At 38.8% G+C, this 12,979-nt stretch overlaps 1 protein-coding gene across 1 annotated transcript in view; it reads left to right on the top strand.

The window, feature by feature from the left end:
• Positions 1 to 12,979, top strand: part of LOC133625092 (uncharacterized) — a 96,338-nt gene that overhangs the window by 39,732 nt on the left and 43,627 nt on the right. Inside the window, exons 23-31 of the mRNA XM_061991971.1 lie at positions 837 to 916; positions 2,103 to 2,283; positions 3,105 to 3,260; positions 3,705 to 3,838; positions 4,816 to 4,974; positions 6,073 to 6,253; positions 8,633 to 8,844; positions 10,496 to 10,684; positions 11,760 to 11,899. Coding sequence (XP_061847955.1) covers positions 837 to 916; positions 2,103 to 2,283; positions 3,105 to 3,260; positions 3,705 to 3,838; positions 4,816 to 4,974; positions 6,073 to 6,253; positions 8,633 to 8,844; positions 10,496 to 10,684; positions 11,760 to 11,899 — 1,432 coding nt within the window. The remainder of the gene's footprint in view (positions 1 to 836; positions 917 to 2,102; positions 2,284 to 3,104; positions 3,261 to 3,704; positions 3,839 to 4,815; positions 4,975 to 6,072; positions 6,254 to 8,632; positions 8,845 to 10,495; positions 10,685 to 11,759; positions 11,900 to 12,979) is intronic.

Raw genomic sequence — 12,979 nt, 5'->3', positions numbered from 1 at the left:
TGTGTGAGAGCCATTCAGTTTTCTGCTTCAGGTAACACCCATTCCCAGTGCTGTTCACATCTTAGTTAAAGACTATTTTGCACAGGCAGAGGTTCAGTACCTGGTTCACAAACTCAGGTAAAAGAGGAAAGCTAAAGCTGTGGCCAGTACAGATAAGTCTAAGAAACACAGTGGGTTGTTCTGTGATCTTTCACATATGCTGTACTGGCCTTACCATTCCTGAATTGCAGTTTGCTTTATTCTCTTAGGTATGATATGAAGTTACTTGCTGACAAATTAAGTACTGACTGTGATATTGCTGTGCCTTATAATAAAAACTAACCTTTCAATCACAGTGTAACATAGAAAACAAGATAAAGAAACACACTGATGAAATATAAACTGATAAATATATGGTAATAATACAGACAACACATTTCAGCTTGAGATGCTGGTCAAGTAATGTTTTGTTTAGTTTTGATATGTTCTACTGTATCAAATACTTACAGTTTGTCCCTCCAGATTAGTTGGTTTGTTTATTTGGACCTGGTTATTTTCAAATAGATTACATGGACACCAAGTTTTAGTCCAGGCCTAAGGGAAGAGTGTAAATCACTTTATACACTTTGTTGAAGTCTTTGTTGCCTCTTCTCAATTAGTATTCTCAGAATGTCCTTTTAAAATGGGATGTGTATTTTGAGGACACTTCAATGGCCTTCCAAACTCTCTTCCTGACTTTTTTCCTTTGTTAATATTTATGTTTTTATTCTGTAAATCTGTAGTTCACAATACTGGCAACTATCATTTTGGGTACAGTGTATGTCCAGCAAATGTTAACAGTTTTATTTGTCTTCAAGGGAGAATTGAGTTTTCTAAACATTCCCGAATTGGACACTTGGAGCTGATTGTGGATGACCAAGATGTATATTACATTAAGGTATGTTTTCAAGTCATGTGCTCTCACACTAGCAGAAATACTTACATAAAAGCACAGAAAAGAAAGGCAATGAAAAACCTATATATTGAAAAATAGTTTTGTGAGCAATCAGAGAAGTTGCCACTTTATTCCTTGTGTTTGAGACAGACTCAGTGCTAAATTGCTGTGTTTTAAAAGTTTGTAAGGCATAGCTTCTGCAAGTAATCTAAAGCATATTTTTCCACATTCAGATGTACTCAGAAGCCCTTTGGGTTGCTTCCAGTGTTAAGTCCGTAGAGAAGATCCCATTGAATCCTATGGACTTTGGCTCACTACGTGCCTATTTAGTTACACAGCTTTCAGACCTCTGTTCTGACTGTGCAGAAAGATGAGTTAGCCCAGGCTAATTTCTTCACTTGTGTGGACTCTAGACATAAAAAGCTCTGAGCTACTGTTCTTTATATCACAGAAATGAGGTGTTTTTAAAGCACTAGGGAATAAGCAAGAGAATGCTGATGTTTGAAATGAAAAAGCAAACAAAAAGGCAGGTGAGAGTTTATCATTAGAACTCTACTGACATTTTTGTTTGTGTTCCAGGATTTTAACATTTTTTTTCACTATAAAATTAATACCATAGCAGAATGCCATGTCTTAAGTAGGCCTCTAAAGCCAATGGGTTTCAAACATGGCATTTTCCTACAGCGAGCACATTTTTAAAGAGGATGAGGTTTTTTCTAGGGTAATATTTCAACAATGACTTTTTGGATGTTTCTCATGAACCCCAACACTAATTAGCATTGCAGATTGTTACATTTGCATCTAGTCCAACCTAAATCTAGTTACCTCTGTGAGACTGCCAATATTTTCAGTAACACCCTATTATTTTTTGGCCCAGTATTGGTACATTTTTAGTGGTTTCAGTCAGCAGGAGGTGAAGGAAATGAAGGAAATCTCTCACCACTGTGGCTTATGTATAACTGGAAAAACAAATCCATCCTTTGTCTCTATTATTTAATAACAGCAAGTTTTATGGTCTGGAAGTGGTTGAAGGGGGGTTGTTGGGGGTCTAGAAAAAGATCTCTTCCTCCTCTCATCTCACTTCTGAAATGCCCGAGTCTGTACTAATACTTATGAAAAACTTAATCAGTTTGTATTGTTGAGTGGCTTGGGTTTTGTTTTCATTTTTTGATTTGTTTCTTTATCCTAGGGCATGACAGAATTACAGATGCTGAGTGGAGAGCAGAGATACGTGACTCAACTGGAGGTAAAACTGATAAAGCAAAGTAGTCCTATCATTCTGTCAGGAAACATCACGAAACAACTTGGCAAGAAGATAGCTTTTTCAGTATCCCTGAATAATTTATTGAAGGATGCTGCCTTTCTTTCAGGTTAGAGGACAGTAAGTGTTTGCCATATAAATATAAGTGCTGGAGCCCTTATTTATTAGGGTTGTCTGGTTTTGGACACGTATTTCTAAAGTTCTTTCCAGATCAGTAAAACTGCTTTTAAAAACTATTATCCTTGATAAATTAGTATCAATATATCTTTCAGAATAATATTAATTATAAAACAAATTAGTTTACAAGTCTGGTTTTAATTGCTGTTGAAGAGAGTGGAGGAAATAAGATCTAAGGAATCACTTAACAAAAAAATGCCAAAACAATGGCAGCTCTTAGACTATTTTCTGGTGTTCACTTTTGTTAATACAAAGCAGTGCAGATACACATACATGTAGATAAATGTTTCTTAAGACCTGTTGTTCTAAAAGTATTGAAATGGGGTTTTTTTCTCACAATTGTACTCAGAGGAAAATACAAGGGACAGTATCAGAAAGAAGGGTTTGCTATTTGTATATACAATAGAATAAACCAGTAATTTAAGTCTAAGGCTCTCAATTTTCCTTAGTATTTCATATTCTAGTCTCCCTGTGGCAAAGACATTGAAATGTCCTAGGATTACCCTATATTTCCAAATAAAACTGACTTTTAAGGAATGCAGGATGTCATTTGGTTTTGGGGAGATCATGTTTTGGTGAAATCTTCATCCTTAGGTTTCACATGTATTGCCAGTGACTGTAGTGTACATCATGGGGTTTTAGTTAGATGGGATAAGACAATGCATTTGTGGTTTTCCCACTGTAGTATTAGTTTTATTGGCTAAAGTAACTTCATGTTTTACCACTGCATAATCACTTCTGCTCTTTTTGTAGCAATTCTGGAGAAAAAGATTGATGATAAGCTGAGACAATATTCATTGGAAGGAGAAGCTTACCTTCCAGGTGTTCTTGGAGTTCACATCATTGGTCTTCTCCAGCAACATGAGGGTTTCTGGTCTCATGGTTTGAGGATAAAATATGGACTCCTAGGTACAGTGAAATGGAGAGAAAGTAAAAGCATTTGTTTGCCTCAATTTCCTGCAAGTTATTTGCCTGTGTAATTAGGAAATTCTCTTAACAAGAAAGATTTCAGTTGATTTTTAAACTGTGATCCAAGAGGATGAGTTTCTCTTTTCAGTTGGATAAACTTCACTCTTTGAGTCTGCATGTAGAAAACAATTCCCTTTTTTATAATGTGCTTTTCACAAGTATGTCCAAAATTTCATCAAGAGTCTTTTTTTTTCTATGAGAATTGCTACTAATTCATTTGTGTTCTGAGGTGTTTATACAAAAGGAATGAGACATCTCATGGCTGCAATGTGTGTTATTGAAAAATAGAAACCTTGAAGCCAGCATTAGGTTTATATTATTAACATTGTGAAAGTTTCCTTCTTGGTTATTTGAGTAGGTAACTTTGTGATCTAAATTGAACAGGAGAAGCAAAAAATCTTCATCATGAATGCAGTATGCAGCAAAGGATGAAAGTGGAGACAGATGCACATGATGTGTACAAACTTGACGTTGGGCATGAATTTCAGTGTATGCAGACTCCGACCTATAACCACAAGGTACAGATACTGACCAAAGCACCCGTGTACTTGTGTGCTGAGCACCCTTCTGTCACTCACATACTGAGGGGCTTAAACAGGTCAAATCCCAAGATGGCATTTTCAGATCAGTCGTTTTCTTCTCATCTTGTTTCTCTTTGCTTTCTGTGTAGACAAAGACGTGTGGTGAGGTCACTAATTTGTGCAGTCTGTGACAGCTGTAAGTGATGGAACTCTCCAGTGGTGTCATTTTTAATGTATGAATTCACAGAACTTCTGCAGAATGCTTGTTATAAACATTTTTGTTATCTATGAAACAATAGTGTTACTACAATAGTGGTTATGATTTATCTTGTCCTGTCTTTCTTATAACTAAAAGTTGGGAACTCTCTTTTCTCATTCATCAGGAGTTGTATGGTGGAAAATAAGTAACTTTACAGCATTTTGTATTAATATTCTGTTTGAGATTTGTATGCTTTCTTAGAAATTTCAGTTTGTGACCCCTTCATGCAGTAAAGTAGATCTCTAAAATTTCTCCCTATACAGACAGAGTGAAAACAAAGGTTAATTTAAAGGCAAATCACCATTAATACTGGGTGTTTGTTGAGAACTGAGAGCTGGCTGAAAAATAAGTTTCTGATACAAAGGGAAATTTTGCAGCTCTTCAGATTTGCTTTTGGTCCAAATTGAACTGAAGCCAAAAAGTCTTAGGATTTCACTCAAAGCAAGACCTTGCCAGGCTTTGCAGCTGCACGCTGAATCCATGTGGGACAGTCCATCAGGAGTACCTGAGTCCAGTTACCTTAGCTTTTGAGAAAAGCAATTTGACTGGTAGTGTATAGACTAAGCATGTTTGGCTTTGATTTTCTTTGGATAATTTGCAACCCTTTCTCCTTTAGTCTTGCTTGCTACTTGAGCAAGTTTTTTCAGGCAATGAGCAGTAGTTAGTAAATCAGAAAGCATGATTTACAGGCAAAATGTGCTTTTCTGTTCTTTAGATTCACCTGAAACATGAAGCGAGTGCGTCTTGGCTTTCCTCCCAGATGGAGTTGAGCTATGGGAAGCACTGGGATGAAATAAATAACAAGAAGAAACTGCTGATCAGCCAAGCATTTAAGAACAGTTCCAGTTCATCTCTAGTCAACTATTTCATGGAGGTAATCCAGAATGGTGAAGAGTAAACCTTAATTTCAAATACTTAACAAAGTTAGAAAAAGGCTGGGATGAATTAATTAAGAGATTGTGTTTTTTCCTAATAATAAGTCAGATACCCAGACCTAAATTTGCATTAGGTGAGGTCTTATGCAGGCACACAGAGATCATTGATGTTTGACATGAACAAGAGAAAGGCAGCAGATGGATTTTTCAACTAGTGAAAAGTTTGTGTGTAATGTGGTCTGAGTTTTTTGCGGGGTTTTGTACATAAAATGATGGCAGAGATTTGGGAAGGTTGCTTTGCTCACACAATGTGGAAAGAGGGTGTAAGTTATAATAACTCAGAATATTATAGCATGGAGGTGAAGACTGGTATGGAAATGCAGTAGCTGAACTAAGAGCATACTATTTGGAGTTTCTTTGTTGCAAATTTATTTCCACTCTGGATCAGTAAAAAGTTTTCCTATGTAGTAAAGTATAATTTAAAGTCCTCAGAGGAGGTTTATGCCTTCTTTTGAAGCCCAATCTATGGGCTAAAAAAAGAAAGAAATGAATTATTTATATCGCTATCCCCTGTTGTCTTTTGGGTTTTTTTTGTAGAAAGTTCTTAGAGAAGCTACAGAAACTATCCCTGTAAGTTTTTGTTATTTCTTAGAAGATGCAGGTTTTATCTGTCATTGTCTTAGAACAGGTAATAGTTTTCTGAGATGGGTTGTCATTATCCTGTTGTCATAGGAGAGAGTACCTGTAAATATAGCATTTGTCTGTGATCCCAGCATAGACTGATCCACAATTATGGTCCTTTTTCTTTTCTCCCCAACAAAAGTAAATGTCCTAAAAATCAGTGGAAATTTTCCTTTCTGAGTTTCCAACAGAAGATAACAAGTACATATTAAGGAATCCCAATCTGTAATTGGTCAGCATTCATGAAAAGCTGTGAAGTAAATGGCAAATGTGCAGAGCAGAGGCACTAGCTGTGACCTTCCTGTTATTGTCTATCTGTCTGTCTGTGTGTGTGTTAGACTGTCTGTATGTCTTTCTCTGTATGTGTGTGTGTTAGCCTACACATGGGATTTACATTTGCTTCATTTGTTTTCTAGTTTACCATGAAAGTCTTGGAAAAACAGGTGAATTACAGAACCCAGCTGCAGCACTCTCACAGCTCTCAGGTTTATTTGCAGAGCAGCACCAACTTTGAGGTGCAATATAATGACCACGTGCCATTTGTGGCTGGGCTGCAGTGGAAAGACGCATCCAGAAATGGCCTGAAGAAATGGGAAGGTGAAGTACCACAAGCTATTGCCAGTCTGTGATCAGAAAAGCAGGAATCAACAGTTGCTGCTGGGATTTTGTGAGGGAGTTTAGCTGGGTGTAACAGGACCATAGAAAGAGTGCTTGGAAGAAACAGAGCCTGGAGTTACCTAGACCATCTTCCTGCTTGCATCAGGACTGTTCCTTCCAGTAGATCACATCTTCCGTGATTTTGTCTTGCTGAGCTTTTAAAACCTTCAACTTTTCACAGTCTAGCTAGCTAGCCTATTCCATCAGTTCCTTAGCCTCTCAAAGTGCAACTTGTGGCCATTATGCCTTGTATTGTCCCTTGAAGGGTTTGTATTCTTCACCTTTGCTGTTTACTTTAGCTGTAGGCAGCTCTACTCTGCCCTGTGAAGCTTCATCTGGAGTCCTGTGTCCAGTTCTGGGCTCCTCAGCTCAAGAGGGACAGAGAACTTCTGGAGAGAGTCCAGCACAGGGCCACCAAGATGATCAGGGGATTGGAACATCTTCCTTATGAGGAAAGGCTGTGAGACCTGGGACTGTTCAGTCTGGAGGAGACTGATGTTTACAAATATCTAAATGATGGATGTCAGAAGGCTGGGGCATCACTTTTTTCTGTTGTATCTAGTGACATGACAAAGGGTAACGTAAAGAAGCTGACACACAAAAACTGTTCAAGTGAGGGATCCCTGGCACAGGCTGCCCAGGGAGGGTGTGAGTCTCCTTCTCTGGAGGTTTCCAAACCCACATGGACGTGTTCCTGTGTGACCTGATCATGGTGAACCTGCTTGAGCAGGAGGTTGGACTGATCTCTAAAGGTCTCTTCCAACACCTATCATTCTATGATTCTATATTTCTATGATTTGATTCCTCCATTCCTTTACCCACACCAAACAAGCCCAGCTTCCTCACTTCTTGTCACAGGTCTTGTTTTATTGGCCCTTTATTATCATAGCAGCCCTCTTCTGCAGCTTTTCTGATTCCTCACCATACACCTTGATTTGGGATGCTCCAAAAACAGATCCAGTGTTGCAGACACGACCTCTCTTGTGCTGTGCAGAGGGGGATAACTTTGATGGTCATACTCCAGCAATGTCCTCTTAGCTTTTAACTGAGAACTGACCAAGAATTGAACCATGTTTTAAAAACATTCCTTGCTCTAGAAGGTGATCAATTTTGTTTTAAGAAAGTAAGAAAACAGCACACTGAGCAGAATTCTAATGGTATATTTCAAGCTATAAATTAAACAACTGTGTATATGGATGTTTTTTAAAAATGACATTTATCTAGCCCTTCTGCCTCACAAAATACAGCAGAGAGTTTTTCTAATAATAAGCTGTAGTTTGCATTTTTAGAGTTTTTCCTCAAACAGGGGTTAAGTTACCAGCGGTGTGCCAAAAACCAGTTTTATGACATTCAGTTCTTAAGATGGATTGAATGCCACTAACATTTATGCCTCAGTGGATGAAAATGTATAAATCAGGGCAATGATTGGCTGAGTGTGTAGGTTTGCTGTTGAGATGCATTTTCTTTTTCAAACCTAGCACACACCACATGTGCAAAAACTTGGATCACTGTTAATGCAATACAACTGCCTTGATACAGTAGGCTGACTTAACAGATATTTTTCTGCATATTAAGGTGAAACAAACTAAGGTTTGATAAATTCTGAAGTTTTAAAACTTTGGAGATTTCTTTGTGAGTATCTGTCACAAAATAATCCTGAATGTCTGAACTGTATCACAGTGAGTAGTGTGATTAGAAAAGTAACCAGGAAAATGTCAATGCTCTGCTAGTGAACACTGAGCAGATTGTCAGATAGAAACATTCTGAGCTGTCTATAAACCAGTTTCCAAATCATGTTCAAAATGTATGTATTGCAGAGTTGAATTTCAGTGTTGTCAGAATAGCTTTGATTAAGGCTATTATCCTAATTATGTGAATAACGGTTACAGAGTTCAGGTAAAGTTTTCATGTTTTGTTCCAGATCATGCACTAGAACTCTTTCCTGGTGCCACTTAGGTACTGGACTGGAAAGTTGCTTGGATATGTTCCTGTGTGACCTTATCTAGATGAACTTGCTTTAGAAGGGGAGTGGGATGACTCTAAAGGTTCCTTCCAACTCCTACCATTCTGTGACTTAATAAATTTCCTTTGTTAACAATCCTTCCTATGTGTTACACTATGCAGTGTCTTATGCTAATGAAGAACATTCATTTCATGATATACCATCCAGAGATATTGCCAATTAGAAGAGAATGGGTTAATAGCAGTATTTTAGCCTCATTCCAGAACCCCAGCATCTTCTCAACTTTGTTGTGGCATTAGAAACCAGGTAGTTTGAAATCTCACTTTTCTGCTAGCTTTAATAGATGTTTCTTCCAGGTGGATTAAATATAGACACCCCATGGCTGTATCTGTATGCAGCACTCAAACTACACCAGCCTCACCATTCTGCTAATTTGTTGATTATGGAGCTGACAACTGGAAAAGCTCTCTCCATTAAGAATCTTGTAGTGGAACTATTCTATAAAGACCAAGGCAATGAAAAGGAAGGGAAAGTTCACATTTACACACCAACTACCACGTACCTGCAGGTTAGTAACATGATGCTTCCTACAGCATATGGCTTTGATTATAGAGCTTTGTGTTAGATACCCAACAGAATTGTCATCATACTGAAATAAGTTGTTCAGAGTGCTGTGGGAAGTAGCTTGTCTGAGAAACTCATGCTCTGTGTACCAGCTTATGAGAGAGGATCTTGAAATGCCTGTTCATGTTTTCTGTGCTTGCATGATGAGCTGTTCTTTTTATGGAGCAGCAAAGCCAGAGGCTCTTTATCAGCTGTGGAAAAATGTTAGGGCCACCACCTCAACTCCTTGGAACAGGAGTCCCTTGATCCCTCCACAAAGCCCAAATAACCTGGTGGCAGTGTTCTGCCTAGGAGCTCACAATTCATTGCTGTTTTAAACTTCTCCCCCTGCCCTGCCCCTCTGTTTCAGGATGTAGGAACATTGGATCATAGTGTATGAAATGCTTGAAACTTGTTTGTGAGAGTGTCTTACATTTAAAAAGGAGAAAGAATATCAAATCTTCTAAATTAAGAGACCAGTGACTACAGCATTCACTTAAATTTGAGGCATTAGGTATAAAGACATCCTCTGCCTGAGAACAGTGTAGCCTGCCTGCCTCTTCCTGGAGAATATCTTGCTGAATAGGCTATCCTGTAGTTCATGGCATTTGTTGTCTCTTGATGTGGCACTGCTTGTAAAAATTTCCCAGTGTTTGGAGCTCCATTACTATTAGAGTTCTGATCTTGCAAAAAAACCTTTGCCACTGAGATGTTTTTGCTGCTACTCCCACTGCATCTCCACAAAATTAATGAGTACCTCAGCAGGTAATTGCAATCTGAAGAGATTCAGTAGGAACACTGGTAATCCTATTGCAGGCTAAAGCACCAGACAGTTCAGTGGTTGGGAACAATCCTGCAAAAGGAAAGGCTGTTTCTTTTGTTGTGACTGAGGGAGTGACTCCAGTGTCTCACAAACCTGTGAGAGAACCTTCAATAGCAGGTTCTCAATGTCTTTTCTATTGGAACTCATGAACTTTCTGGAAAAGGATTCAATATCCACTGGATGGAATCGATGTACCCTGAGTCTAGGGATTCTAAGCTTCCTCCTAATAGATTTTAGACTGTCCTATGCTGTAGAGCTTTAAAACCAATTTAATCACAATTGTTGTGCTTTAAGCAATATGATAAACTTCTGTCACTATGCAAACTGTAGGTTTATCTTAGAGAAGCTTAACTTCTTATCTATCTGTCTGTAAATGAGATGAGAGCCTATAATTTTTGCCTTTCTTTCAGAATCCACTGCAGCTGTCTCAATCTTTAACTTCAGTTTATGTTTAAGATGTTCCTTTATTCTGAACTGCAGCTCTGTCTTGTTAGATCACTGCTGGTTCAGGCACAGTGTGGAGGATTGTGAGAAACATTCTTGAATGAGGAAAAAAAAAGCTATTTTCTTTACAACCATTTAGCTTTTTCTCTCTCCCTTGTTCAGAGGAGATAAACTTTGAGATCTATCTGGCAATTCATAATGGAAAAGCTGACACACTCTTGTTAATAGTTCTTGTAACGATTGTCTCTGAGTAAATGCTTTCATTTCACCTCTGTGCTGTGCTGCTGGCACAATAGGATTCTGTCTGTTCTAACTGAGCCTCACTAATGCATTTATCTTTGTTTTATAGGCATCCACATTTAATCATCTCGGGAGGAATGTTCTGCATACCTACAGTGAAATGACATCTCTCTGGAATCAGCTTGTGAAGAGTGAGATTCATGTGGAAAATAATGAACAATCCAAATTTGTCTGCTTTAAGATAAAGAGTACAAACCAGGAATTTAACTTCACAGCCAGCTATCAGAATCTGCCAATGGTAAGAAGGAAATACAAGTGCAATTTCTGTGAGTCCAGGCCTGTCAACTTCCTGAAATACATTATTGCTAGTGTTGAAGCTTAAACATATCTAGTGCTGCTTCTATTTCTGTCTTGTTTTGACAACCTGCAGTGTAAAATTAGGTTCAAAAAGAAAGCAAAAGATTGTGTTGTGTTGTTCTGAGTACTCCTCACCTATTTAGGAGGCCAACTACAGAAAGTCAAGGAGAAGAGGAAAAAGAGACCACATGGCTAGAAAGAGAGCTGTAGACATTGATTACTTACATTTTGATGCAGATGCATGGCAGGTTTGAAAGACTATACTGTCTTGGAGAATCAAAATATCTTGCCTGCTAGTGAGCATAGTGACAGCCTGGGTTTATATGCTTTCACTGTGAGGGTGGTGGAGCCCTGGCACAGGCTGCCCAGGGAGGGTGTGGAGGTCCTTGAAGGTCTTCAAGACCCGCCTGGACATGTTCCTATGCAACCTTATCTAGGTGGATCTGCTTCTGCAGGGGGGTTGGACTAGATGATCTCTAAGGGTCCCTTCCAACCCCTACCATTCTGTGATTCTATGATTCTATTGTAACCTCTACATCTCTTCTAATCTTACAGTCATTTTGTTTTCCTTGATGTTTACAGCACCGGAAGTGTAATCAGCAGTTTGTCATGGAAAAAGATACTTTGATGAGTTACTTTGGTCAGTTCCTTGCAGAATGTCTTAAAACAAAAGTGTTTTCTGGTCATAGCATTCCATGCTTCAAAAATCCAATCAGTTTTTGTATGAAAGGTAATGGTACCAGAAGTAAAGCTTACTTATACTGCAAACAGGTTATACTCAAGTGATACCTTATAGGGCATTTGTCTTCTGCTGAAATCAGTTTTCTGCTAACATCTCTTTAAATCCTATGTTAATGGGGATTAGGATTTAAACTGAAGCAGAAAGGGCTTGATCTGTGAAATGAAAGCCTTGCTGCAGCCTGTTGAACAGGGAGGTTTCTATATTGACTCTCCTGAATGCGAATGCAGTAACTGTGATGCAATTGGCCTTTTCTGGTGTCATGGTTTGAGTGCAGCCTAAGAAGACAAACTTTTCTGTGAAGACTGTGTGGAGAGATTATAAAAGTCTGCCTGTCATACTGCAATTTGAAGGTCAAATAGAAGAGCTGAAGAAGGAGAAGACACTCTATCAAAAACGTGGAACCCTCCATTTCAGGTTCAGTAGTTGTATTATTTCTGCCTCTAAAGAATGTTTTGGCCTAAGTTTAACATGCATCTTCATTGCTCTTGGGAAGCATTCTGGGCTTTGCAAAGTGGAAATGCTACATGCACAAGGCCTGTGCTTCCTCTCATCTGGCTCTTTGAACTTGCTCAAGCACACTGGGCTGGTTATTTGCCTCCATTAGCTTTTGCTCTCCTTATTGAAATGACAATGTTGGAATTGTCAAAGGCAACAGGCAACAAATCCTCTGTGCCACCCAGATGCCTTTTTTCTAGTCCTTAGGAATAATACAGCTATTCTGAAGCCAAAGTTACTGTTCTTAAAACACATAACAAATGGTCTTGGTTAGGTTTTGGAACATGCCTCCATTTCCTGATGAGAGTGAGTGTGCTGCTTCTAGATAGTGGCTGTCTCTGTTTCTTTCTTCATTACCCATTAGCAAAACACAGCTTGAAGGCCTTGGTAAGAATGTATGCTTAGACTTGAGACATCTGAATTGTCTCTTAGGACATCTCAACTTTCTTAAGGCATAGTGGGGTCAACAGGAGTGCACAGGCTCCCTTGGGAGCCACTGTGCATCTTGGAGATAGCTAAAAAACTGCAAAATGCCTTTTCAGTAATGGGAAAACTATGTAAAGAAAGAACACAGAGCTGTCCCAAATAGCCTGACATGGACAGAGGCAGTCCAGTGTCTGCCTGGAACAGTTCATGCATTGTTCCCAGACATCTAACTAGGCTAAGGTGCAGGAATGTTCACTGAAGTCCACAAAACATAACACTGAAGTAGTAATCTGCTCCAAGAGCTACGTGGTGGCTTAAAATCTGTTGCACAGGGTTCTTGGCATGCAGATATTGTTTCTAAAGAAAGCATAAAATGTAATTGATAGGTGAGATTTTCAAAGCTGCCATAAGCTTTTGGACCTTGTCCTTGTTTGAAAGGAAGTCTTGGCCATGCAGGTATATAAAGTGGATTTACTGGTTATGCATGTCAGACTTTCAGAGAATCATGCTGTCCCATGGTTTTCCAAGCCTTTTCTGAATCCAGGATGGGAACTCTTTATCAGGGGTTCTGGT

Source organism: Colius striatus, chromosome 3, assembly GCF_028858725.1.
Source record: "Colius striatus isolate bColStr4 chromosome 3, bColStr4.1.hap1, whole genome shotgun sequence".
In the NCBI taxonomy this organism is placed as follows: domain Eukaryota; kingdom Metazoa; phylum Chordata; class Aves; order Coliiformes; family Coliidae; genus Colius; species Colius striatus.
Note: the sequence above shows the minus strand (reverse complement) of the source record. Positions and strands in the feature narration are given on the sequence as shown.